Raw genomic sequence first — 25,123 nt, 5'->3', positions numbered from 1 at the left:
GTTTAATTAGCATTCTTGTTTAATGTTTCAAGCCAGATTCTCAATCACGTGCAAAGTTCCTTCAAACAATCTTAGCTGGTTAGCTAGCCATCAATTAATTACCGAGTTTTCATGTCGGATACTCAAAATTAATTATATATACTAGTACATGACTGACTGACGTAATTAAATAATGTATTCAAATCTCATTTCAAATGTTCAAATCTTGTGTGTTGCCTTAAAGGCTCGCATGAATAACGTGTGAAAGACCATATCAAGAAAATTCGAAGCGAACCCATTCAACGAAACATGCATGAGATTTTTTTGATATGTTTATATTTCGGGTAAAACAGGTAATTGTTTATTGTGCATGCAATTGTAAAAATTACTGGACGTTGATCGCACGACCGCGCAGAAATTTAATTTTACATTTTGATTTGTATTCGTATTTAATGCTATATTAATTTGTAAATTGTAATCATATTACATCAAGTAATTTTATATTGAAACATTTATGCGATGTAATTTAGATATCTGGTTGTTGACCTGTACATCCCGCATGGATATTTACTTCGTTTTTATGGGTCAAATATAAGATTAGTTATCTTTTAAAATATTTTTCATATGGTGTTGGTTAACACATATTGATTGTCGATAGACATTCAAGCAAGTAAAATAATATTGCATGTAACTCATATCTTATTTGATGGTATTTTAGTTGTTTCGATTAGTTAGTTTAATTTTATATATGTCATACCTTTTATTTTAAATAATTATTTTAAATAAAAATTTAACTTCTGATATTATCTCCTATATATTAATCCTGGAGCATTATAACATTTTTTTGTAGTCACGTAATGAAAATTATTTTTAGAATTCTTAAAAAAAATATGTTGGTTCATCTTATCATATATTATAGTTTTTATTAAACTAACCATCGAATTAATTAGTAGTGTACAAAAAAATATTCTCTATTATTTCTTTAAATAAAAGCTATGAAATTACCTAATATTATTGATATACATCGCAATTAATGATTATGAATAATAAATATTTGATAACAATTTTTTATCCTCCATTCTTTTAGTTCAATTTTATATTATTAAAAGAAAATAAACTATCACATTAATCAAAGAATAAAAAAATAGATTTTTTCTTATACGTTATCTTTTGAATTTTATAAAACGACTATAAATTACTAAAATATAAATTTAATTGTTTTGACTAATGTGATAGTTTATTATTATACGGGAGATTTTGGTATAGTTGCCAGTTTTCTTATACGGGAGATTTTGGTATAGTTGAAATCATTTGTTTAAATCATGGATTTTATTGTTATTAAAAGATTTTATTGTTACTAAACGAATGGATTTAAATTTGGCTAAACGGATTTTATTTATATATTTTGTTCAAATATTGCATATGTCGATCTTGTGGTAATATAAATGAATTAAACTTGTATGATATAATATAGAGAATTGTTGATTAATATAAAGAATTCCATTAATTCAACATTTCATTGCTTTGTTTTGGCTTAATCTTTAGCTATACGTAAAGATGATGATTAGGAGAATATTAAAGATTATGGTTTGATAAATTTCATCCGTAGACATTGGCAAGGCATTAAATAGGAATGTTGCATTGATTGTATTTGATTTCTAGAACTTGATTTAATTGCCGAGTTATGTTAGATTAATTTAGGAAACCTGTATTACTAAAAAGTTAAAAGAAATCTATATTATTAAAAGAGAAGTACCCATTTGAAAATGTTTTCACTTCATTAATTAAACTCTCTATTTTTTTGCTTGTTTTTTCAGTTGTATTTATGAAATATCATAAAACGAATAAAACTGTCTAATTTATTACTTGTCTTTCCAGTTACATTAATGAAATATGCTTAAATGAATTTAAACTTCCTACTTTATTGTTTGTCTTTTTGAATTACCTTAATAAAATATCCTTAAATAAACTTGGACATAATGTCATTTAATCAACAAAAAAAACTCATGAGTTATCCTTACATGCATAATTTTAATAATGAAAATTTTAAAAAACGTGCATCATTAAAATGTTATCTAAAACATACAGCATTAATATATAACATGCATCAATAAAACTAGAATTTGACTCACACAATTGTACGGATATTATATTCAGTTAATTAAATTAAAAAATATTTATTTATTCAAAAAATATTTAAGAATAGCTATGTTTTAAAAAATTATATGGTATTATTTGCTCATAACTCATTTGTCATTTGCTAAATTGTTAGAAATAAAATTTTAGCATAATATAATTCAGTTGTAATTTGCTAAATTTATGTTTTTATTTATATTTTTTATTATTTAATTATAATATTTTCTTTTTATATTTGAGTAAATGTATTTTTTTAAAAAATAATCAATTTAAATTGTTATTATCATTGAATATAATTATTTTTGACATAATTTGAGTTTTCCTTTACATCAAAACTTATCATTTTTGAGGATAGTTTTAATTTAAAATGTAATTTTCATATTTTTCAAACAAATTCTAAAAATATTTTTTAAATATTTTGTTATAAATTTTTAAAAAATATTGAGTCGCATTTCAAATAAAAAGGTAAAGATATTAAAAATATTCTAATTAAAATATGTATAATTTAATATAGTTTTAAGAAAATGGTCAAAAAAAAAATTATACATAAAAAAAATCATGATTTTTGTTAACTGGGCGGATCATTATTTATATGATATCGCAAACGAAAGAAAAATTTATGTTTTTACAATTATCTAATTAACTATGTATACTCATTTTTTATATGATATCACACATTCGTAAAAAAAAATAGATAGTTTAAGATGCAGAAAAAAAATATTTACTTAATGAATATAATATGAATGAATTTTACAAATACATCATTTAATAAAATAAATAATTAAAAACTGTAAATTCATATCCGCACTGGCGCGCGGGTTAGGATCTAGTAATACTTAAATATATGTTTAATAATTAACTCAGTGGCTGGCATCCTAGTGTAATTAAGTTGTAAGTTTTTTTTTTTTCTTCAAACGGCTATTTTATTACTCAAGCTTGAGGTGGTCTGGGAAACCAGACCGGAACAGAACAACCAATGTAATACAAGTCCCTATGGAAGTATCCCGCTATGTTAGCTAGTGAAATTAAGTTGTAAGTTTAAGGAGTAGTTTTTATTTGTATTTATGTTTTAATATATTAGACTAGATCTTGATCCGCGCACCCGCGCGGATATTCGTTTTGCTTAGCAAAAAATAAATTTATCTTATATAAATGGTAATATACATTTTTAAAATTTATATATATTAAATAATTATTTAATATATTTCTAAACACAATCATTTTATAATTTATAGTGAATATTTTTATTTTATTTTTTGATCCGTCAACTGTTACAACCATATTTTAAAAATGTAACCTGTGTTTGTGCAAATGTATTTTTTATGGATCAAAATTTTAATGTAAAATAAAATGATTATCTATTTTTATATTTGATTTATATGATTAAATAATTCAATATATTATTTATAATGTGTGGTTTATATTATGTACTTTTATAACACTTTTATGTTTTTTAGACATAGTTAATATACCAAAATAAAAAATAACCACCCCGTAATAATAAAATCTTGTTACATTTTTGACATTGATTAAGTATAATTTATTGTTTAGCTAGATTATAGAAAATATTCTTTAAATAATTAAACATAATTTGTTATACTTTATTTTAGAAAAATGCATTAATTAAACTATAAAAAACAAGAATACTTAAAGGTAGGTAAATTTATTACTTCAGTGGCATATGATTGTAAATAATTTGAAAACTTAAGGGTTTATTTATAGTTGTACTTATATTTTAATAAGATAATTTATAGTTGTACTTCTATTTTAATAAGATAGATAATTAAACTATAAAAGACAAGAATACTAAAAGGTAAGTAAATTTATTATTTCAGTGGCATATGATTGTAAATAATTTAAAAAATTAAAGGTTAATTTATAGTTATACTTCTATTAAATTTTAATAAGATAGATTAATCTAAATGTCTAACACATGACTGGTTTTTGTTTGTGCTGTTTATAAACGTGGGTTTCCGATCATATAAGTATTTTACAAAGAAATATAAACACTATTTATACATTGCAATTTGTCGGCAATATATATATACACAAGGTAAGAGTCAAAACAGCTGTGCTAGTAATTACAATAAATTCATTTGAAAACGATGCATCATTGACAAAAACATTGAGCTATAACTTAAAACAAACAATAATAGTAACTGTAATGTAGAAAATCAAAATAAAATATAAACATACATAGCTCCTCTTAATAGTAACCTCGTTTATCTTGATAAAGTTGTACTCGAGAAGCTTGTTGGCCAAATTAAAAATTGAGTCCCATCAGCCAGTGGAAATGTGGAATATATCTCGTCCAAATAAATCGATTACAAATATTGTCGTTTTTACGTTAAAGTATATCTTTATAATTGTTTTATGTAAAGATCACGGGATTACAGATGAAAAAGGTGGACGCGACATATATCTTTTATGCGTGTTCCTCATTATCTCTAGTTTTATGCTTATGTATACAATTTAGACAATACCACTTAAGATTCTCCAGTCGAGTTTAGTATAAAATCAGACCATGTGGATGCCTTCAAGTGATGCCCTATTTACCATGTTGATAGTAATCACAAAGAATTTATTCGATCTACTGCATCCACTTTTTTTTAAAACACTATTACTGCATTGATATATAATTGTTACAAGCTGATAAAAGAGGATCGACATCAATCAAATTGAGGCCTATACAAAAAAGGTGGCCTATACAAAAAGGTGGCTAAGCCAAGATGGAAAACTAGCATCAATATAAGATTGATAAAGATCATCTTTGATCACACTTCTAGCAATAGCAATGAGCTTTGTACTGATAAAATGTTGATGAGAAAGGAGACTTTCCAATCAACAATATCTTGCAGCCATGCTAATAAGTGGGAGGAATAAAACTTGAGAGAAGGCCAAGATGATGGTTTGGAGATTGCACCAATAAGATCATAGTCATCACTAGCAAAAATGATAGCATTAAAATGGAAATTTTTCATACTCTCAAATGCCCAACTCCAACTTTCAAAAGATGTTTCAAACTTACTAGAGATTCCAACAAAAGATCTCATACCATGCATAACCACTTTACCTTTGCTATTCCGGAGAATCCAAGAAACTCCACTTTGATGATTATCTTTGTCCCAAACAAGAATCTAGAGGTGTCCAGCCAAAGATAATCCTTTTTTTTCTTGCCAAATCAATGGCTTTTTTCTTGACTATGAGCATCCTTAATCATGTACCAGTGATCCACTTCTTGAAAAATATCTTTAGTAATGGAGATACCTAAATATATTTTTCCTTAAAAAAAGAAAGCGTTTCGGTTCTTCCATATAGACCATATGATCCAAGGACCACTTCTTCTAATGTATTCAAGAATGAGAAGATTGTTCCTTGTCTTTAAACATAATAAATGTTGGAATAGAACGAGGAAGAATCAAAACCATTGGGAGGGTGAGGAAAGTTACTATTCGCTCGAGTTTGCCTCGCAATGGTGCAAGATAATAGGACATGATTTAATGATTCACCCTCCAATCCACATATCTGACATCAAGTATCAATTTTCATACCCCGATCTATGAGGTTGTCTGTGACTGGCAATGCTCTACTGATAGCTTTCCAAAGAAAGATCTTGATTTTTGGAGCAGTATTAAGAGACCAAATACAATCCTTAATACCATTTAAAGACGACAATATACCTCCTGCTACAAAAGCTTCTTTACTTGCTTTCTTTTCACCTAACCAATATCCAGATCTTACTGATTATTCCCCAGAGTGGGAATGATTCCAAATGAAGAAGTCTGGTGAAGTGATAATTGGCTTGATCTTGAGAATAATCTCTATATCTTAGGGATAAAAGAGATTATTCAATAAGCTGAGGTTCCAATGATGAGAGTTATCCAAAAGAAGGTCGCTTATTCTAAGATTTAAATCAACTAGAATGTTCTTGATAAGGGGGATACACATCCTATCACCATCTACCATCCAAGGGGAAGACCATACCAAGAGAGATTTACCATCTCCAACCATGTGTCTTAGACCTTTTACTAAAAGTTATCTGCCATATAAAACACTCCTCTAAGCAAAAGAAGACCTAGAACCTAAAGGAGCTGATAAAAAGGACCTTTCAGGAAAATATCTGCTCTTTAAAAATCTGTTGAGAAGGTGAGAAGGTAAAGAGAGGATTCTCCAAGCTTGTTTAGCTAGAAGAGCTTGATTAAAAATTTATATATCCTTATAACCCAGTCCTCTACGATTTTTGGGAACACAGAGCTAATCCCAGCTAAGCCAATGTATTTTTCCTTTATCTTCATGAGAACACCACCAAAATGTAGCCATGGCTGATGTCAAATTCTTACAAGTCATCTTTGGAAGTCTGAAACAACTCATAGCATGAATAGGCATTGCTAGAGCTACAAATTTCAAGATGATTTCCTATCCTGCTTGAGAAAGAAATTTAGTATACCATCCAGACATTCTACCCTTCATATTGTCCTGAATATAATTAAGAAGTTCAACCTTAGAACCACTAAAACATTCTGGAAGACCTAAGTAAGACCCGACTCCACCTTCTGAGAAAATTCCCAACGTAAATTGAATCTGCTCTTTCAATCTCTGATCAATATTCTTCCCGAACGTGAGAGATGATTTTGCAAGATTGATTACATGTTCTATAGCTTCTTCATATTTGTTGAAAATCTCTTGAAAATCATAGCACTGAGACAAGCCAGCCTTGAAGAGAAACAAACTATCTTCCGCAAAAAACAATGATGAATAATAGGCCCATCATTGGAGAATTGGATACCTTGCAAAGAACTTGTCTGAGGCTTGATTGAGCATGTGAGTAAGTCCTTTAGCACAGAGAACAAATAAGAAGGGAGAAATCAGATCACCTTTTCTCAAACCACGTTCTGGAGAAATGAAACCATAGGATTGACCGTTGATAAGAACCGAATACTTAACTGTTGAAACGCAAGACATAATCCAAGATACCCATTTGCCATCAAATCCAAGAGAAGACAAAAGAGCTTCCAAGTAGTTCCATTCAACTCTATCAAAAGCTTTGGACATATTCGTCTTGGCTGCCATAAAATTCCTAGAAACAAAATCATGAGTACGGAGACTATGAATCAGTTCATGCGCCATGATAATGTTATCAGAAATAAGCATATCTGAAACAAAGGCTGACTGAGACGGCAAGACAATATCAGGAAGCCAATACTTGAGTTTTGAAGCAAGGGTCTTTGATATTTTCTTGTACATAACCGAACAGAGGCTGATTGGTCGAAGATAAGACATTAATGTAGCATTAGTCTTCTTAGGAATTAGGCAACTCTAAGTGTAGTTCAACTCTGAAGGCATGATACCAGAATCAGAAAATGAAAGAACTTCTTTTGTAAGCCAATCACCTACAATTTCCCAATAGGATTGAGAAAAGAAACCAAACATCCCATCTGCTCCGAGAGCACTATCTGGCTTAATTGAGAAAACTGCTTCCTTAACTTCATTATGAGTTACCTTTTGAGTAAGGTAATGATTCATTCTTCCAGAGACTCTAGGCGAGACGTCTCTAAACAAGTACTTATAGTCTTCAGAATTTGAAGATTTAAAAAGGTCCTTAAAATATTGAATAGCTACCTGACCTTTAGAAGCTTCAGACCTTTGAGCGTTGCCATCTTTATCAAAGAATTTGACAATCACATTCTTTGCTCTAGAAATCTTAACAGCCGCATGAACCACCTTAGTATTTCCATTGCCATAAAGGATCCAATCATCTTTACTCTTTTGTTTCCAAAATTCTCCTCATCTCTACAAGCCAACATAAGATATTTCTTGAGGCTAGCAATTTTGAGAGCTGAGGGATCAAGAGAAGATTGCTCTTGTTCAAGTTCTTCTTGAAAATTGATTATCCGAACCTGAGAGTTTGCTAAGTTATATTTCTTCCATCGGCAAAGTGCTTTCCTGCACTGACAAAGACGAGAAGAAACTGAAGAAGATACATGATAATTAAGCGAGTTTCAAGCCATCTGAATAGCCTATTTAACCAGAGGCTTATGAAACATTCTCTTATCAAAACGAAAGGAACCACCATAAGAATCTTGAGATGACATAAGTTTAATCACCACCGGCCGATGATTAGAAAGGCTTGATTAGATGCAGGGAATTGTTTAAACCACTCTTTGTTACCAAAAGCTCTGTCAAGCTTACTTTGGATCCAAAGATTTCTCCTTTTACCTCCCCAAGCAAGACGGTTTCCTATACCTAGAAGTTCAATCATATCACAAGAGTCTATCATGGAAGCAAAAGGCAGGAAAGAGTTATCACTTCTGCGAGGGCCACTGGTCTTCTCCGAGTTATTTAAAATATCATTGAAGTCTCCAGAAACACACCAACTACTCTTACGATTGACACCAAAGCGTGTTATATGTTCCCAGACAATGTGACAAAGACTAATAATAGGATTCCCATAAACACATGACAAATATAACTGCTTATCGTCATATAATATTTGTACATCCAAAATATTATTGTTTGCATACAAGATATGAACATCTACACTGTTTTTTTCAAAAAAAGCAAGACCACCAGCTGTATTTACAGGGTCTACAGTGTACAACTGATCATATCCTAGCTAAACTTTGATATCTACTAGAGTATTCCGTTGATTCATAGTTTCCATAAGAAAAAAAAACTCAGGGAAGTACGTACGTCACAATTCCATGAGCCTTTGAACTATCAGTTCTTGAGGACACCTCACTCCCCGACAGTTCCAACTGATGATACTCATATTAAGCGTTGGACGGTCTCTCACGTGGGACCATCATTGATGCATTGCTCTTAGTAGCCTTGGATGCACCCGCCAAATCACCTTCAGCCTTTCTCTTTTTCTTCACACTCCCTTTAGGACGAGCTTGTATTCCAAGAGATTCTGATACTTCTTGAGTGTTCTTCAGTGGTTTAGTAGTCTTCATATATCTTCCTGGCGTCCTTTTACTTTTTGTTTGAGTCGTTGTTGCCTTAGATGAGAAGATTAAAGGATAGCTTAATTGTTGAACCATAGAGCTTTCATGAACTTGCAAAGTCAGTCGACAAAACACGTTTGTAGTTGGGTTGATCATTGACTGTCCTGCTGATATTGCTGATGCCATGAGCTTAGGGTGAGAACTGGAGAAGTGAGACTGTAGCGCCAGATCGCCTTTATCGTAACTAAAGACTAGACCTTTTCCTTTATTCAAATCTTTAGTAAAGACATGAGGTAGAATGAGTTGAAGAACTGACTTCTGGGTGATGGGATTCTGTTCTACTTCTTTACCAGAGGAGATTACCCTTTGTTCATGAACTTGTCTGTCTTCATTACTTGAGGCGAGAAGATAGCCACACATGTCTTCTAGAATCTCAAGAGAAATTATAGGCCGACAAGAAATATGATTGATTCCTTTGATCTTCTTTTAGGACACCAAACAGAGGTTCATTCTCAGATAGAACCTGAGGGGGTTCTATAAACATCGAAACTAGAAGAGCGAACATTTGAGCTTTGTGCATGTTCCAGAAAAGGACATCGCTATTTTGCATGCGTCAATCTTTAACAATGGTAACAACGTTTCTGCACTTTTTCATAGTAGTAATAAATTGTGGTCTGACTACCACCCGGAAGATTAAAAACTCTTGATTTCTTCAATGGTTTGGAGACATTAAAGCGGATCTTGACCCTGACATAGTCTTGACTTTGTGATTTTTCTGGATCGAAAGACACTCCTTCTACATGGCTAACGAGATCGCCGAGATCAAAGATAGCTCTCTTGGTATAGTGATTGACTGGAATGTTACTGATCCTGACCCAGATTGACACATATTCAAGGTAACCCGGAGGAGGCTTCTCGATCAATCACTGAATAGCCAAACCCTAATCGTCAAAGGTTTGCATGCCTTTATCTAGAATTTCTTGAAGATCATGCTCATGATTAAACACAAACTGGAATCTTTCTTTTGTTAAAACAAATCCACGGACTCGATTAGATTTTTGTCATTTTCTCGGTAGATCATAGATCAGTTTAGAGATTCTCTGAAGTTCTGGGTTGAGAAGACGACTAATAATGCTGCATGCATTCTTTTCAGATGCGTAATACTTAGGAAGATCCGGAAGATTGAAAAGGCTATCATCGTCATCTTTGAGAGACAAAGAGAGCATCACTCTATCCATTTCAAAAGATATAATGAGATTAAAGCGGGAATAGAAGGAAGATGAAGAGTATAAAGCGGTTTAATCGAAGAAACACATAAAAGATTAAAGACTGAAATTCTTTTTGGTTGAGAAAACCACAAAAGAGAAACTAAAACTCGAGAGAGAATTTCTAGAGAGAAGTTGTTGAGTTCTTTCACATTCATTTATAACTGATATCTATTGCATCCACTTAGTTTCTATAAATTTAATCAAAAATTATCTGGGCATATTAAAAACTAACTAGAAAAATCTAGTTAGTCATCAAAACAAATATAACTCTGATGGTACATACAATTTTAGACAAACAGTTTGAAGCAAAACTATTTTTTTACTGCATACATTTTTCAACATAAACAAAAAGAATAATAGCACTGAAACAGGGTCGGCCTTGAGCAATGCCATGTGAAACACTTACAACAGTCTCGAAAATTCTTGAAAAAAATTATATAGATATAAGCCCAAAAAAATAATTTTTAGGTCTTAACTGATATTGTGTTCAAAAAAAAAAAAAAAAAGGTCTTAACTGATAAAATTTTTTTGCATAAGATATTGTCACATCCCTCTAAATGTCAAGGCCTACCCTGCACCACCGGAGTTTTAAAAGTCGAACACATCGTACATAATCCATCACCAGTAATCAACTATTATGGAGAGGAAAAGTTTCCCAGATTATACTTTTGTTTTTTCTCTTATTACCAACCCGATAATTTAGAAAACTGTTTATAGAAAGGGATGCAAGAATGATGGTTTGGCAAAATTCAATAAGAGAATTATGAAAACTATTTAGCTTCAATTTGACAAAAAAAAATTCAAACATGTAGAGATGGGGTTAAAACTTTTATAAATAGTGAGAAAAAGACACCCTTTAATGAAGAAATAATAAAAGGAAAGATTCGTCTCGTCGCTTCCTTTAGTTCAAATCCCTTTCATCTCTCTCTCTCTCCAGCTCTTTATCTATGTATTAATCAATCAATTTGTTAGGAATGTAGTGGTTATTAACTTACTATTAGTATAGCGATCTACCTAGTAGAATTAATTTGGAAGAAAAACTATTTATCTGATTTGAAAAACTGTTTTCATTCAGTGCGTTACGAAGATGATTAGTAGTAGTAGTTGGTAAACAACAACTATTTGTCCATATTGCATAACTCCAAAATGTAGTATTTTTATTTTCACCTCGAGTTTTGCAGAAAAAAAAGATAAAACAAACAAAGCTGCTTTCCCCCCTTCCCCTCCTTTCTCTCTCTCTGTGTCTCTGTATGTGTGGCTTTACCTTTTGTACCCTAAACCTATCACTCACACACACACACTCTCTCTCTCTATTTCGCTCGCTAGCTGTTTTCCTCTCTGTTCTTCGTCGTCTTCTTCTCCCAGAAGCTGCCACTGATGTGAGTTCTCAACGCTCGCTCTCTCCCCGATTTGTCTAACTTTTTTTTCACTGATTTGTGCTTTAGCTTACACATTGCACCTCATTTCACTACTAGATTCCCCGATCTGGGGCCTTTTTAAGTTTTATTCATTTGTTCAAACTGTTTTGTTATTCACAGAGAGATAAAGAGAGCTATGGCGGGAGGTGGAGCTCCAGCACCGAAAGCAGACGAACCTCAACCACATCCTCCTAAAGATCAGCTTCCAAACATCTCTTTTTGCATCACCAGTCCCCCTCCTTGGCGTCAGTTCCTTACCTCTTCTTCTAGATTTGTTTTGCTTTATTCGGATTTGTTCTTCTAGTCGACCTAATAAGTGTTTTCTTGTTTTAGAGCTCTTTGATTTTCGTCAGATTTAGTTTCCTAATTTTGCTTTAAGCAGGAAACTGTTATTCTCTTGACTTGTGTGTGTGTTTTTGCCTGATTTGTTGAATCTATGCCCAGATTTGTGATTTTTTTTGTCTGCTTCTCTCTGGATGTGATTTGGTTTGTTGTTACTATAGCCTAGCTCCACCTTGGAATGTTGAACGACCACTATTATAACCCCAAATCTTAACTGTTTTCACAAGAAAATGTTCTCCACCAGCAATACTAGTCTTGTGTAGCTGTTCATATCTCTTCCTATGCTTGTGTTTCAGCTGAAGCTATTCTCCTTGGCTTTCAGCATTACCTTGTCATGCTCGGCACTACAGTTCTCATACCCACTGCTCTTGTTCCCCAGATGGGTGGTGGTTATGTAAGCCCACTTCACTGAGTTGTTTTATCTTTTAATAAATAGGAAGATGAATTATAATGTTTTGTCATTGACTGAAATAATCTTTGCTCTGATTTCAGGAAGAGAAGGCAAAGGTGGTCCAGACTATTCTCTTTGTTGCCGGCATCAACACATTGCTCCAAACACTCTTCGGCACCAGGCTGCCTGCTGTCATTGGAGCATCTTACACTTTTGTGCCGACCACAATTTCCATCATCCTCTCTGGCAGATTCAGTGATACCTCCAACCCTATAGATGTATGATGACTTCTCATTTTGATTGCTTCTTATGTGACTCTTTGTTGGTGCTATTAATTAATCACGTTTCAATTGTTTTTTTTTGCAGCGCTTTGAGAGGATTATGCGAGCAACCCAAGGCGCATTGATTGTTGCTTCAACCCTACAGATGATTCTTGGTTTCAGTGGCCTCTGGCGTAACGTTGTTAGGTTAGTCTGGAGGAGGAAATAGTCTCAAACATTCGTCTTTCTTTCCCTTGCACAGTATTAGATACTCCAGAAACAATGCCATGTAATTTCTCCTTTTGTATTTCAATATTAGGTTCTTAAGTCCTATTTCAGCTGTTCCACTGGTGGGTCTCGTTGGGTTTGGGCTATACGAGTTTGGTTTCCCAGGGGTAAGTCTACTCTAAGGACACTTACAAGCAGAGACCAAAAACTCCTTTTCTTGCTTCCACTTTGTTAACTTCCCTTTTAATTTCAGGTTGCTAAATGCATAGAGATTGGGCTGCCTGAGCTTCTTATCCTAGTATTTGTTTCACAGGTAATATTGTAACTAAACACTATAAATGTATCTAGCTTCCAAAATAAGGTTTAGATTTGTGTATGGTTACCTGATTTCATATTCTGATGTTTCATGTTGCAGTATCTGCCTCATGTGATCAAATCAGGGAAAAATGTGTTTGACCGGTTTGCTGTAATATTCGCGGTGGTGATTGTATGGATCTATGCTCACCTTCTTACAGTTGGTGGGGCATACAATGGTGCTGCACCTACTACACAAACAAGTTGCCGGACTGATCGTGCTGGCCTCGTTGGTGCTGCCCCATGGTAATTGGTTACAACTATATGTGGCTGCAGCTTCTAGAATAACGTTTGCTGTTTAAGCAGAAGAAAAGAGCATGAATAATCAGAAGATAGAGTATGATTAAATAGTAATCTTCATTGGACCTGTTGTTAAATTAGTTAAGTTTTTTCCCTTTTTACAGGATAAGAGTTCCATGGCCTTTCCAGTGGGGTGCTCCTTCGTTTGATGCTGGAGAAGCTTTTGCAATGATGATGGCTTCCTTTGTTGCTCTAGTTGAGGTATGTCACTATATGCTTCACATTTTAAATAAATTGATTATGCTCTGTTTATTCATTCTGTCTTCTTGTTGCTCATGTGTATGGCTAACCATTAAAGTCAACCGGTGGTTTTATCGCTGTCTCAAGATATGCAAGTGCAACGATGTTGCCACCTTCTATTCTCAGCCGTGGTGTTGGCTGGCAGGTAACTTAACCACACCTGAGCTTACAATGTTGTGGAGTAAATATTGATTTTGAGGCTGATTATGGCTTGTTTTGTGGATCAGGGAGTCGCCATTCTGATATCGGGGTTGTTTGGTACTGGTGCTGGTTCCTCTGTCTCTATGTAAGCATGATTCATGTTCTGATTTGATTACTTCTACGGATAGTTTGGTATGAAGTTTCTTTTCTCTTTCTATTGTGAAGAGAAAATGCAGGACTATTAGCCTTGACAAGAGTTGGTAGTAGAAGGGTTGTCCAGATAGCTGCAGGCTTCATGATCTTTTTCTCTATTCTCGGTAAGTTATAAGGTCAAATCTAAGTTCAAGTGGTTGACGAAAAAGTTTTTGTTTGAAAATTTATATCTGTACTGATGAGATCTATCCTGTTAATGCAGGAAAATTCGGAGCTGTGTTTGCGTCAATCCCTGCACCCATTATTGCTGCTTTGTACTGTCTCTTCTTTGCCTACGTAGGAGCTGGAGGATTGAGTTTTCTTCAGTTCTGCAACTTAAACAGCTTCAGGACTAAGTTCATCTTAGGCTTCTCTGTCTTTCTGGGCTTGTCAATCCCTCAATACTTCAATGAGTACACTGCAATCAAAGGCTATGGTCCAGTCCACACAGGCGGTCGTTGGGTATGTAGTAACCAACTCCCTATTTTTCTTATCTTTTCTGTCTTTCAGTAGAAACAGGACTTTGGTAGAGTGGCTAGAGCATGCATGACCTGAGCTAATGAAACTCTTATTCTCTTACGGTGACAGTTCAACGATATGGTGAATGTCCCGTTCTCATCTGAGCCTTTTGTTGCTGGCATGGTCGCCTTCTTCTTGGACAACACACTGCACAAGAAAGATTCATCGATAAGGAAAGACAGAGGAAAGCATTGGTGGGACAAGTTTAGATCTTTCAAAGGTGACACAAGAAGTGAAGAGTTCTACTCTCTTCCTTTCAACCTCAACAAGTATTTCCCTTCTGTCTAGAAGAGGAGAGAGAAGAAGCAAAGAAAAACAAAGAAAATGGTGAAAACTCAGGAGTTTGGCCATTGTTGCCTTGAGAGCTTCTAGACGACCTCTGTGTCTTGGTTCTTTTGTTCTGTTCCGTTCACAACTTCGGAAACCTTTTTAAATATCTTTCACATTTTATAGTCTTGTTACAAGAATGATCATGAATCTCAAGAATCTTCAGTTGTATTGTTGCTTTACTATCTCTCCCTTAATGCGTTTAATCTTTGTAAATCCGAGGGTACACAGCTTTGTTATTTTGATTAGATTCTAAATAAGTTTTTAGTTTGATTTTGCCTCTCTTCTTACTCAATTTAAATGTTCACCTTGATATATAACTTTGATTGGATGATATTCAATCAAAAATTGAATTAACGTATACATATATTGTTTAAAAAAAATTAAGGTATATGTTATTTTTAGATCACTTCTAGAAAAGAAACCACTAAACGTATGACTAAAACATCTATAGTTAATTAATTGGCTTTTTTCTTTACTCAATTGGTCATAATGATATACGTTTTAAAGAAAATGGTCATATACGAGAGAGTGGCCTTTCACTCTTGCGTGAGGTTTTTGGTCTATCTGCAATAAAATACACTCGAAAGAGACATTAGGGCAACTTTCGCTTGTCATCTTATTTAATGGTCAAGCAAACGTTAATATCGCTTTGTTTTATAAGGCTGATCGAACTCATTACGTAATTAACTAAGTGTACACAATTATTAACGCTTAATACGACACTGGCTTTCAGGAGATCGAGATAAAGTGTACAGTAAGCATGTGAATAAGGTTGATTGCACGAGGGCGTATTATTACTTCATTTTTGGTTGTCATTTCTTTATTTAATTTTCACTAAAACACTCATCGTTGCTTAAGAAATACCAAGATTTATAAAGTTGCTTTGTCATATACGTATTTCATTATTATTCTGAGGATCTAACATCTTCGCATTCAAATTGTAAGAATTGCATACAGTAATTAAAAAAGTATAGAACTATTGATTAACTAAATTTGGGATTTAATTATTTCTTTTAAATCTAGTACATGACACACAATTTACTCGGCATATCTAGATTAAGCTGCTTTTTCTATTATATATACCGATAGATATTTGATTAATTAGGGTGAACTTAAGCAAAATGTTAGCATTAGCATATACAAGAATCAAAATGGTTAATAGGTTCAAAGTATCAAAGGCTTAAAGATTGAATTAACATTCATAGAGAATCTACTTTCCATGAAAGATTCCAGCCAAGCAAGCACTTGGCTTTGTACGGACAATCCAAAACATTGAAAAATAAAATAAAAGTTGAGCAATGGCGATGATTATTCCATCTCTTATTTAGTTTAACTCTTATTACTTCACTAGTATTAAATTTATGTATTCAATTATATAGCTAGCGCCTAGCGGTATTAAACGGACGCGTTTATCTCCCTTGTAGTGTTTATTTAATTGTAAACCTCTGATCGAATATATATATTAAAATTAGGTACAAGAGAATAAATTATGAAAGGTTATATATAAAGAAATGTGAAAATTTGATCTAAAATAAAATGGTCCTTGGTTATAAAGTAAGAAGCTATATTCTACCAAATATAGACCTCCCACCTACGCTTACTCTCACTCCTCTTATCTCCTACTTTTCTCCGCCGTGAAATGGGGAACTGTCAGGCAGTGGAGACGGCAACGGCGGTCTTAGAACGACCGGACGGCAAGTCGGAGAGATTTTACTGTACAGTGAGCGCAAGCGAGGTGATTAAGTCTCATCCCGGCCACCACGTTGCTCTCCTCATCTCCTCCTCCGTACCTAACGGTGGCTCTCTCCGCGTCACCCGAATCAAACTGCTCCGTCCTTCGGATAATCTCTTGCTCGGCCATGTGTATAGACTCATCTCTTCCGAAGGTAATATTACTCACTCAATCTCATGCAAAATAGCACATAACGTGGATGGTTTTTGAATTCAAGAAAGACAAACTCTAGGTTTTAGGGGTTTCTCCAATTTGTTTCTTGAGCTTCACGCTTGCCTAATAGATGAAGTTTTATTTATGTAAATCATTTTGTGTGTCTTTTTATTTATTTATAGAGGTGATGAAAGGATTAAGAGCCAAGAAATCTGAAAAGATGAAGAAGATCCATGGAGAGATTTCTGTTGCAGAAGAGGAGGAGATTAACCCACTAATCCTAAGATCTGAATCTGCTTTTGACAAAGACTCTCAGGTACATATATACATATAACCATATATATATATATATATTTTTTTTTTGGTAACTCTGGTATCTGGTCAGCCACATTTCCAACTATCTCCGTAGGGGGTCCAACGCCGCAACGGAAGGAATGTTAAATCCGTTGTGGCCAAGACTCGAACCCGGGTGGCGGGCAGTACAGCTGTACCTCCTTTACCACCAAGCGACTAGCGCTTGGTTCATATAACCATAATTGATGTGTATTAGTTTTACTTCTCTAATTCTAACAAACAGTAATTGTATATGCTAAATAGAACGAGAATACGAATTTTAAGAACTTTGAAATTGATTCGTGAAAGCATATTAATTAGATTAATGTTTAATTAACAGAGAAGGATGAATGAAAAACAGAGAGTGATAAAGACAGGAGCTACCAACAAAGTTAGAGCTTGGCAGCCTTCTCTTCAAAGCATATCAGAATCTACAAGCTAAAACTTTAATTCATATTTTACTCTTTTTTTCATTTGAGTTTTGGATCATTTGATTTATCTTTCTGTTGTTGTTTTTCCCAATCAAATTGTAATTAAAGGAAGAAAAGAAAACCCTTTTGATTGTGGCAGATGAAGCTCTTGTGTATTTCTTTTAACTTACTAATAAATTAGTATTAATCGACGAAGATATAACATTTTTTTTTTCATTTCTATATTTTAGATGGTGATGATATATTTTTCGCAATTTTAAAAGTTAAATGCGGCGTCTCATACACATACCTTGGTTTTATACTTTTATTATCATCTCCCTCAAGACTTAAATAGTCGCGACTCGCGTCTCTCTTGATGCGACTAGATGACAAACCATTTCCACAAAACAATGATCGGTAACCAAAGAAACGAAGAGGAGGAGTAAGTTTTTTTTTCGTTCATCCTCATTTTTTTATATGTAAAAAAATTATAAAACAAATCAATTCCTCGTTAATTTTGATAAAGAACTATCATTCTTCGTTATTCATAAAATTTTATTCATATTCATTATTTTCTTATTCGTTTATATTGTTCTTATAATGGATACCGGTCACACCTTAAAATATGAAGATTTTAGATTTATTGTCTTACAACAGATTTTAAAAAATTAAACCATTTACCAAATTTATAACATTTTCTATATATTATATATCATATACGTGTTGACAAACCATGATATATTGACTAAAAACATTTAATTAATTTACTACAATTAGTTACAAATTATATATTACGCAATCAAATAACCGTTTCTCTCTCGCAAGCGACACAAAAGGCGAAAGCAAACAACAGTTTCTCTACAACAATACCCGGCCGGCGTCGGCTCCGGCGTCGGTTCGTACTCTTGTTATATTATTGTTTATATGTTTCTTAAGCTTTTAGTTCAAATAAATTCATTGTCGTTGCTTAGTTTAATCAAGCGACGTGATCTATCGTCACACCATCTCTCCTCTTCCTGGTGCCGTCACGTAATGTCTTCGTCATGGGCAAACAGTTTTCTGTTTCTCCACTGGTTCGTTGGGCAGTTAGGAGGTTTGGATCAGAGCTTTGACGAGTCTTTTTTGTCCCTCATAGGTGAGTCTATTATCTCCATTATTGTTGAGTGCAATCTCCCAACAATCAAACCATGGTGGTTTTGTATTGTCCGTGTATTTCCATGGCTTGTTAGACATGGTGGTCTTTTCCATCCAGAAAATTCTTTGGAAGGATTACTAGTTCTATGGAACAAAAAAAGGAATCTTAAACCACCATGGCCATGGAGAAGATTGTGTACGTCATGTTATTTTGACATTTTGACATGGACGATGGTGACTCCATTAATTCAGAGAGATGTGTTTAATCTCTATTTGACAACAAGAGGAAATACGACATGTTTATGTGAAGACATGGAGTGGGAGACGATGGAGTTAAGTGCTTATCATTGTCAGTTTGAAGGATTATTTATGATATGGATAGAGTCTACAACAAATCATGTTCTCTCCTGGAGCGGGATTGTATGGAATGGGCAGCGATGTAACAGATGGATCGCACCCACTGATCTGTTAAGTGATAAAAGGCGTTGGATCACAATAAATGATAGCCGAACACAAGATCATATAAGACCGAGAACAAAAATAGATAAAGTTAGCGAATCAGTCTATCCTGCACAAGAGTTAGGAAGCATCGTGTTATTACTTTTCTATTATCATGTTTTACTTAAAAATGTATTTGTTGTATGTTTGGATTCATGTACTCTGTTAATCCTCTTTTGATAATAATAAAGATAAGATGTTATAAAAAAAAATTTACTACAATTAAATATCCAACGTATAAGAATTATTCAACTTAACAATGTTTACGAATTTTAATTGTTTTGGAGTTTGACTAGCTATATTACATGAATCATCAATGATATTGCCAAAAATCGAAAATTCGAGAATGATTATAAATAGAGCGATAAAAACTAACACACTGTATATTTGTTGAAAAAACTGTGTACTGAACATAAAATCTTTGTATGAAAAAGAAATAATCAGTTTACAAAAAAAAAAGAAAAAGAAATAATCAAAGGAGAGTAAAACATCATCCACAAGTTTGCGATTGTGTATAGGCCAACACCGCGCACTAAAACATCATCATCAGAGATCTTCTGAGAAAGGTAATAATAAGATGTCTGGACGAGGTAGTCCAAGTGGCAGGACGGATCTGTGGTGGCAACCACCATCCGGGTTCGATTCCCTCTCCATGCGGAAACTACCCTGCCTCTTCTGGACACCAAAGCGGTACTGGGTTCGATCCAGCCCAGTTAAAATCTTTCCGGATGAAATGGACCGCTGCCTGACCGAGTCCAGGGGAATGATCCGCGAAGCGGGAAACCCTTGGATTATCAAAAAAATGTAATAATAAGATATTTAATTTCCCATGGTTCTTCTTAAACCACCACATAGTTTATCTCACTCACACGTGCGGATTCACCGACTTACAAAGGACAACTCTACCTACGAATGTCAAAACTAGGGGTAATATAGTCATTATCGTATCGAAGAAATGTCTGAGCGGAGAAGAGGAGTTTCCGTTGTTATCCTTTTATATTATCTCTGTTTTTCTTTTCTTCATTCATTTCGTTGATTTAATTAATTAATTTAATTAATTAATTTAATTAAGAGATAAAAAAAAAATCTGAACTTTCTTCTCTCTCTCTCTCGAGCCTCAAGCCTCAAGCCTCAAGCGACCAATCTAATTAGGGTTTTTGTGAATCTTCATCTTCATCTTCATTTCCAATTATTCAATTGCTTCACTCTGTTTTCTCTATCAGCTCCGAGACCATGATTTCAGATTCGATCACCAACGCTTCTGCTACATCAGCTCCAAGCGCGAGGGATTTCGCAAAGAAGAAGAAGAGGGTAAAGCTTTCTGTTCGAATCTCCTTAAATCTCATCTCTTTTCAATGAAATAAATTGGCTTTTTTGGCAGAACAATAAGTCGGCGGCTAAGATGAAGCAGAACAAGCTCGGTCTCCGCCGCGAGCAATGGCTTTCTCAAGGTATCATTGTAAAGCCTTCATCTTTTCAATTGTGTCTGTCTCCTAAAGACTAAAGTTGTTGCCTTTTGTCGTTTGGTTGATTTATTGATTATGGGTTTTGGTTTTCACTATTAGTTGCGGTGACCAATAAGGTCTGTAAGGAGGAGAGGAGTGCCAAGCCTGATCAGAGAGATAAGCCAGTGGAGAATTCTGATGGGCTGCGTAGAGAAGAGGATAACAGCGGTGGGAATGTTGATGTTGGTAATGAGAGCTTTATGGAGTCGCCTTCAAACAGCTCCATGGCAGGCACTGATATAAGCACTAACTTCAGTGGGAGTAGTAGTACCAGCAGTGACTTTTGCTCTGGTAACATAACTGAAGAGGATAATGCAGATCATAATGATGGTGAAGAGTGTGTGGATGATTGGGAAGCTCTTGCTGATGCATTAGCTGCTGAGGAAGAGAATCTCCTCCATGAGCCTGTCAAGGAGAAAGAGAGTGTTGGACAGTCAGTTTCTAATGCGGATGATTCGGTCAACAGAGATGCAGAGCATGAATGTTTGAGAATGCCATCAAGGAAGCAAAAGAGCAATCGAGCTTGGAGGCCTGACGATAACCTTCGCCCTCAGGGGCTACCTAATCTAGGGAAGCAGCTTAGTTTTCCGGAGTTGGACAAGCGTTATAGCGCTGTCTCGATTCCGTCTTCATGTCCCATCTGCTATGAAGACTTGGACTTGACGGATTCGAGTTTCCTTCCATGTCCTTGCGGGTTCAGGCTCTGTCTCTTCTGCCACAAGACTATTTGCGATGGAGATGGGCGTTGTCCAGGGTGCAGGAAACCATATGAAGAACAGAATGCCATCAAGTCTGAGACTAGTGTTCAAGGTGGTGGTTTCACTATTCGGTTGGCTCGTTCTTCTAGCATGTTTTGCAGGTTTTGAAAAAAAATGAAAGGTGTGGTTTTGACAAACCCTTGTTGTTTCTCTGTGTTTCATCCCCGCATTCTTGCTTTAGGTAATGTGGGTATAGTGTTGTCTTTTGGCACTCGAGAACTTTGATCTTTGTTTTCTTTGTCATGGAACACTGTGGTGATGGTGATGTAGTGTGGTATGTGAATACATAAAAAGGTGGTACAGAAAATTCAAATATAGAGTTTCAATAATGCTTGTTTTGGTCTGCAACGATTCATGTGATGATAATACCATTTAAGGTCTAGAGTTATTATGTTGTTATAGAGTTATAATACCCAAGTTACTCATTACCAGAGCTTTGCTTTATACAATCATCTGAGATCAGTTCTCATTATTTGTTTCTTGAGAGCGTAATTCATCGTCTTTCACATTATTATTTTGAAATTTCTGATTATTTTATGATTAGCCAACTTTCATATAACCAGCTTACAATCTCTTGTAAGAAAAAACACATGACATCTCTAATGAATAATAATATAATAGTTTTGTGGTTTATCTCTACCATTTACATTGCTAACATAGTCATATGAATAAGCCCTGTTTCTCTGTCAACACTGAGTTTTTTACTCAGCAAAAAAAAACACACCAGGGGGTGGAAAATTGTATAGGTGATTAAGCTTTTTAAAGATCATGTCATGGTAGTCTGCTTGGGAAATCTCAGATCTTTGTGCGTTTGAGCTGCAAGGGAACAGATGAGTCCAACGAGTAGACATTCTCTGTTTCTAGCTCTCTCTTGTTAATACTCTTTGTGAAAGATAAATCTTCAACTTTAATCAGAGAATCTCTTATTCTTCTTACATCCGAGAGTTTTACCGGCTTCAGTAAGAAATCTTCAGCCCCTTCTTCAAGACATCTGCATATATAAAAAAAATTAGAACTTTAGTACAATTTCAATAAAGTTTATTAATTTTCTGGATCAATAAATTTCTGTGCAGGCCTGTTTTGTTGTGTATGTAGCAAACACTATAACATGGCCAAATCATATATTGAGTTGGCCATTTTATAATTCTATAGAAAAAATATATTATTCTTTTTATTTAATTTGGTCCAGAGAAAAGCATGTGAGGTGGCTTTCACAATACCTACCAAAGATTAGGCAAACAATTCCCAACTATTTTTTTATTGTATAATATCACAATCACCAGAAACAGAATCAAATCTCGAAAGTAAAAGATTTAGAAACATAAAAATCATCTTGGGACCCATGACATATCACCAAATCTCACATTTGAATAATTATGCAATCACCACCACTGATGGCTGGTTTTAAAACTAATCAAATAACATGATGATCTATCTAATATATTGTGGTTAAAATTAAATGTATCATAAACATCATTCAAAGACTTCTCAACTTAACTAATAACTTTTTGACTAGATGATGTACATGTAAGGAACAGCATGAAAATATACCTATCAATACGAGGCAAAATGTTCTCAGATGACATAACCACCACAGGCACATCTCTGAAAGCTGACGATTCCTGTGAAAAAAATACAGATTAGATTAGCATAAATATTTAGATTTAACTATCTGTTCAACAAAATCATCAGATTGCATAGTAATTTCTTAAAGAGGTTTACTTACTTTGATCTTCTTCAAGAGTTCATATCCAGTCATTCCGGGCATAGAGTAATCCGTCATGATCAAATTAACTTTCAAATCCTGAAAAATCGACCAAAAAACATAACAAATCACCGTTAACAATTTGCTGTGAGAGCTTAATGTCATATCAAAAACGTTCTCAAGAAATAGAACAAAAAAATATATCGGGTAAAAACTGATTATTTACCTTACAACCGATGGGTTTCTCGTTTACGTCTAGTCCAAGGTATTGCAGAGCTCTTGTCGCACTATCAACAACAGTAACTGAACCAAAACACAAACAACATATCCATAAGATTTCAAGATTGAAAATAATAACGAGGTATTGTTTTTCAAAAAATAATTAATTACCTTTACAGGAAGAGACTTTGAGCAAGCGTTCTATGAATTTCCGATCAACGTGACTGTCGTCGACGGCGAGAACATGAAGAAGATCAGGTGATGTAAACTTGGAAGGATCGTTAGCCATCTCCATTTTCATCGGTAGCATAACCTCAGCCATGTGATATTATTGGATCTTTAAGAGAAATAGAGAGAAAGAGCAAAATGTTATACTCAAAGTTGGATGATATGGAAGAATATGATGTTTGAAACAATGGACGTTATGAGATGTATATATATTCAAAAGTTGACAGAAAATAAAGAGGGAACATATAAAATCGAGAGATTTTGCATATCTTATAGATTTTGTCAACTTGCTTTCAAAATCTTTATTTGTTTTTTATATAAATATATATAAAAAAATACATCGGTGGAAAATCGACAATTAATATAATCAAACCGATCGGTCTGGCATCGGTGCAAAGTTATAACCGACCCACGTGATATCATTGGATCTATCACTTCCCCGTGCTTTCATATTCAACTCTTTTATTAGTTTTGGGTGCCTTTGGATCATAATAGTATCCTTAGAGCAACTCCAATGGTAAGAGCCCATTAGAGGCTCTACTAAATAATTTAATAGTTAATTGTGTGATTTGAAAAGTTTAGAAACCTTGTTAGTATAATTAATTTTTTCATGGCCCAATGGAAAAACCCTCTTAGAGATTCTTAATTTTTTTTTTTAAAGAAGTTGAATGATTAGATTTTGCAAAATACTTGTTAAGTTGATATAATAGTTCTTTCAAAATCACAAACTTGGTATAATCACCATAACACAAACATTCTACAAGAGTGGATTGGTAAAAAATCATTCTACATTCTACATTCTACATTCTACATTCTACATTCTACATTCGTACCTCTCATCTCCATATCCACCTCTCTCAGCAGCTCTCTCAGGTGATATGTCAAGGTAAAGCACAGAATCCGGAGCCAGCAATCCAACTTCCGGCGCCTTGCACCACTCGATCCCAAGAACTTTAGCTGATGAGAAAGCCACACCAGAGTAGGAATAACTATCAACGATAAGCGTAGTTCCTCCCTTAAGCTTCTCCTCCATCAAGGACCTGCAAAACGTTCAGGAAATTAATAAGGGAAACACTTAGACAGCTAAAAACAGAAAGAAAGAAGATAAAGAACCTCTTCTCCCAACGATTGGCGCTGAAGAGGAGATGAATGGTGTGATCATCTAACTGAGACTTAGCGCGGATATCATCTGGCCGACGCTTGTCTCTCTATCGGGAAACCTCCAGAGCTCGGTCAGATGTCCTGAACTCTCCAAGAAAGAGCGTAGCTTAGCGCACTGTGTTGACTTGCCGCTGCGGTCAAGTCCTTCTACGACTATAAATGCACCTCTTGGCTTCGCACTGGCTTCAGAAGAAAAGGTTGGATTCTCCATTCGAATTGATGAACGCTTGAGGGAATGCGGGAGA

The 25,123-nt window shown here is 34.3% G+C and overlaps 5 protein-coding genes across 6 annotated transcripts; 3 read left to right on the top strand and 2 right to left on the bottom strand.

The window, feature by feature from the left end:
• Positions 1-8,885: 8,885 nt before the first annotated feature.
• On the bottom strand, positions 8,886-9,479 carry LOC106424864. The gene has a single exon (XM_013865611.1). The coding sequence runs from the start codon at positions 9,477-9,479 to the stop codon at positions 8,886-8,888; it is 594 nt and encodes a 197-aa protein (XP_013721065.1).
• A 1,926-nt stretch (positions 9,480-11,405) lies between these two features.
• On the top strand, positions 11,406-15,312 carry LOC106424900 (nucleobase-ascorbate transporter 6). Its single transcript, XM_013865643.3, has 14 exons — positions 11,406-11,706; positions 11,866-11,990; positions 12,384-12,481; positions 12,580-12,756; positions 12,845-12,945; positions 13,058-13,133; positions 13,220-13,279; positions 13,382-13,566; positions 13,725-13,821; positions 13,919-14,005; positions 14,088-14,146; positions 14,227-14,318; positions 14,417-14,655; positions 14,782-15,312. The coding sequence occupies exons 2-14, from the start codon at positions 11,882-11,884 to the stop codon at positions 14,998-15,000; spliced, it is 1,599 nt and encodes a 532-aa protein (XP_013721097.1). The 5' UTR covers positions 11,406-11,706; positions 11,866-11,881; the 3' UTR covers positions 15,001-15,312.
• A 1,237-nt stretch (positions 15,313-16,549) lies between these two features.
• On the top strand, positions 16,550-17,907 carry LOC106424871. The gene is made up of 3 exons (XM_013865617.3): positions 16,550-16,928; positions 17,110-17,243; positions 17,601-17,907. The coding sequence occupies exons 1-3, from the start codon at positions 16,682-16,684 to the stop codon at positions 17,700-17,702; spliced, it is 483 nt and encodes a 160-aa protein (XP_013721071.1). The 5' UTR covers positions 16,550-16,681; the 3' UTR covers positions 17,703-17,907.
• Positions 17,908-20,289: 2,382 nt separating this feature from the next.
• On the top strand, positions 20,290-22,014 carry LOC106424888. Of its 2 annotated transcripts, XM_013865631.3 has the most exons (4): positions 20,333-20,613; positions 20,684-20,753; positions 20,868-21,666; positions 21,836-22,014. In XM_013865631.3, exons 1-4 carry the CDS (start codon positions 20,536-20,538, stop codon positions 21,939-21,941), a joined length of 1,053 nt encoding a protein of 350 aa, XP_013721085.1. In that variant the 5' UTR covers positions 20,333-20,535; the 3' UTR covers positions 21,942-22,014. The 2 variants fall into 2 exon arrangements, with proteins under 2 accessions (XP_013721084.1, XP_013721085.1); XM_013865630.3 differs by having other exon boundaries at positions 20,290-20,613; positions 20,868-21,894.
• A 147-nt stretch (positions 22,015-22,161) lies between these two features.
• Positions 22,162-24,757, bottom strand: LOC106424890 (two-component response regulator ARR6). The gene is made up of 6 exons (XM_013865632.3): positions 24,551-24,757; positions 23,661-23,826; positions 23,497-23,573; positions 23,292-23,369; positions 23,117-23,187; positions 22,162-22,556 (listed from the first exon to the last, which is right to left on the bottom strand). Exons 2-6 carry the CDS (start codon positions 23,809-23,811, stop codon positions 22,361-22,363), a joined length of 573 nt encoding a protein of 190 aa, XP_013721086.1. The 5' UTR covers positions 23,812-23,826; positions 24,551-24,757; the 3' UTR covers positions 22,162-22,360.
• Between the last annotated feature and the right edge of the window lie 366 nt (positions 24,758-25,123).

This window comes from Brassica napus, chromosome C3 (assembly GCF_020379485.1).
Source record: "Brassica napus cultivar Da-Ae chromosome C3, Da-Ae, whole genome shotgun sequence".
Classification (NCBI taxonomy): Eukaryota; Viridiplantae; Streptophyta; class Magnoliopsida; order Brassicales; family Brassicaceae; genus Brassica; species Brassica napus.
This window is presented reverse-complemented; position numbering and strand designations above follow the sequence as displayed.

Coding starts and splice junctions, on each gene's coding strand:
- LOC106424890 (XM_013865632.3), bottom strand. CDS start 23,811: ATGGCTGAGGTTATGCTACCGATGAAAATGGAGATGGCTAACGATCCT. Junction 23,188..23,291: donor AACTCTTGAAGAAGATCAAA/GTAAGTAAACCT, acceptor TTTTTTTCACAG/GAATCGTCAGCTTTCAGAGA. Junction 22,557..23,116: donor ATTTTGCCTCGTATTGATAG/GTATATTTTCAT, acceptor TTATATATGCAG/ATGTCTTGAAGAAGGGGCTG.
- LOC106424871 (XM_013865617.3), top strand. CDS start 16,682: ATGGGGAACTGTCAGGCAGTGGAGACGGCAACGGCGGTCTTAGAACGA. Junction 16,929..17,109: donor TAGACTCATCTCTTCCGAAG/GTAATATTACTC, acceptor ATTTATTTATAG/AGGTGATGAAAGGATTAAGA. Junction 17,244..17,600: donor CTTTTGACAAAGACTCTCAG/GTACATATATAC, acceptor TTTAATTAACAG/AGAAGGATGAATGAAAAACA.
- LOC106424888 (XM_013865631.3), top strand. CDS start 20,536: ATGATTTCAGATTCGATCACCAACGCTTCTGCTACATCAGCTCCAAGC. Junction 20,754..20,867: donor CGAGCAATGGCTTTCTCAAG/GTATCATTGTAA, acceptor TTTCACTATTAG/TTGCGGTGACCAATAAGGTC. Junction 21,667..21,835: donor TCTTCTAGCATGTTTTGCAG/GTTTTGAAAAAA, acceptor ATGGTGATGTAG/TGTGGTATGTGAATACATAA.
- LOC106424900 (XM_013865643.3), top strand. CDS start 11,882: ATGGCGGGAGGTGGAGCTCCAGCACCGAAAGCAGACGAACCTCAACCA. Junction 12,946..13,057: donor CTCTGGCGTAACGTTGTTAG/GTTAGTCTGGAG, acceptor TTTCAATATTAG/GTTCTTAAGTCCTATTTCAG. Junction 14,147..14,226: donor GCTGGTTCCTCTGTCTCTAT/GTAAGCATGATT, acceptor TCTATTGTGAAG/AGAAAATGCAGGACTATTAG.
- LOC106424864 (XM_013865611.1), bottom strand. CDS start 9,479: ATGTGTGGCTATCTTCTCGCCTCAAGTAATGAAGACAGACAAGTTCAT.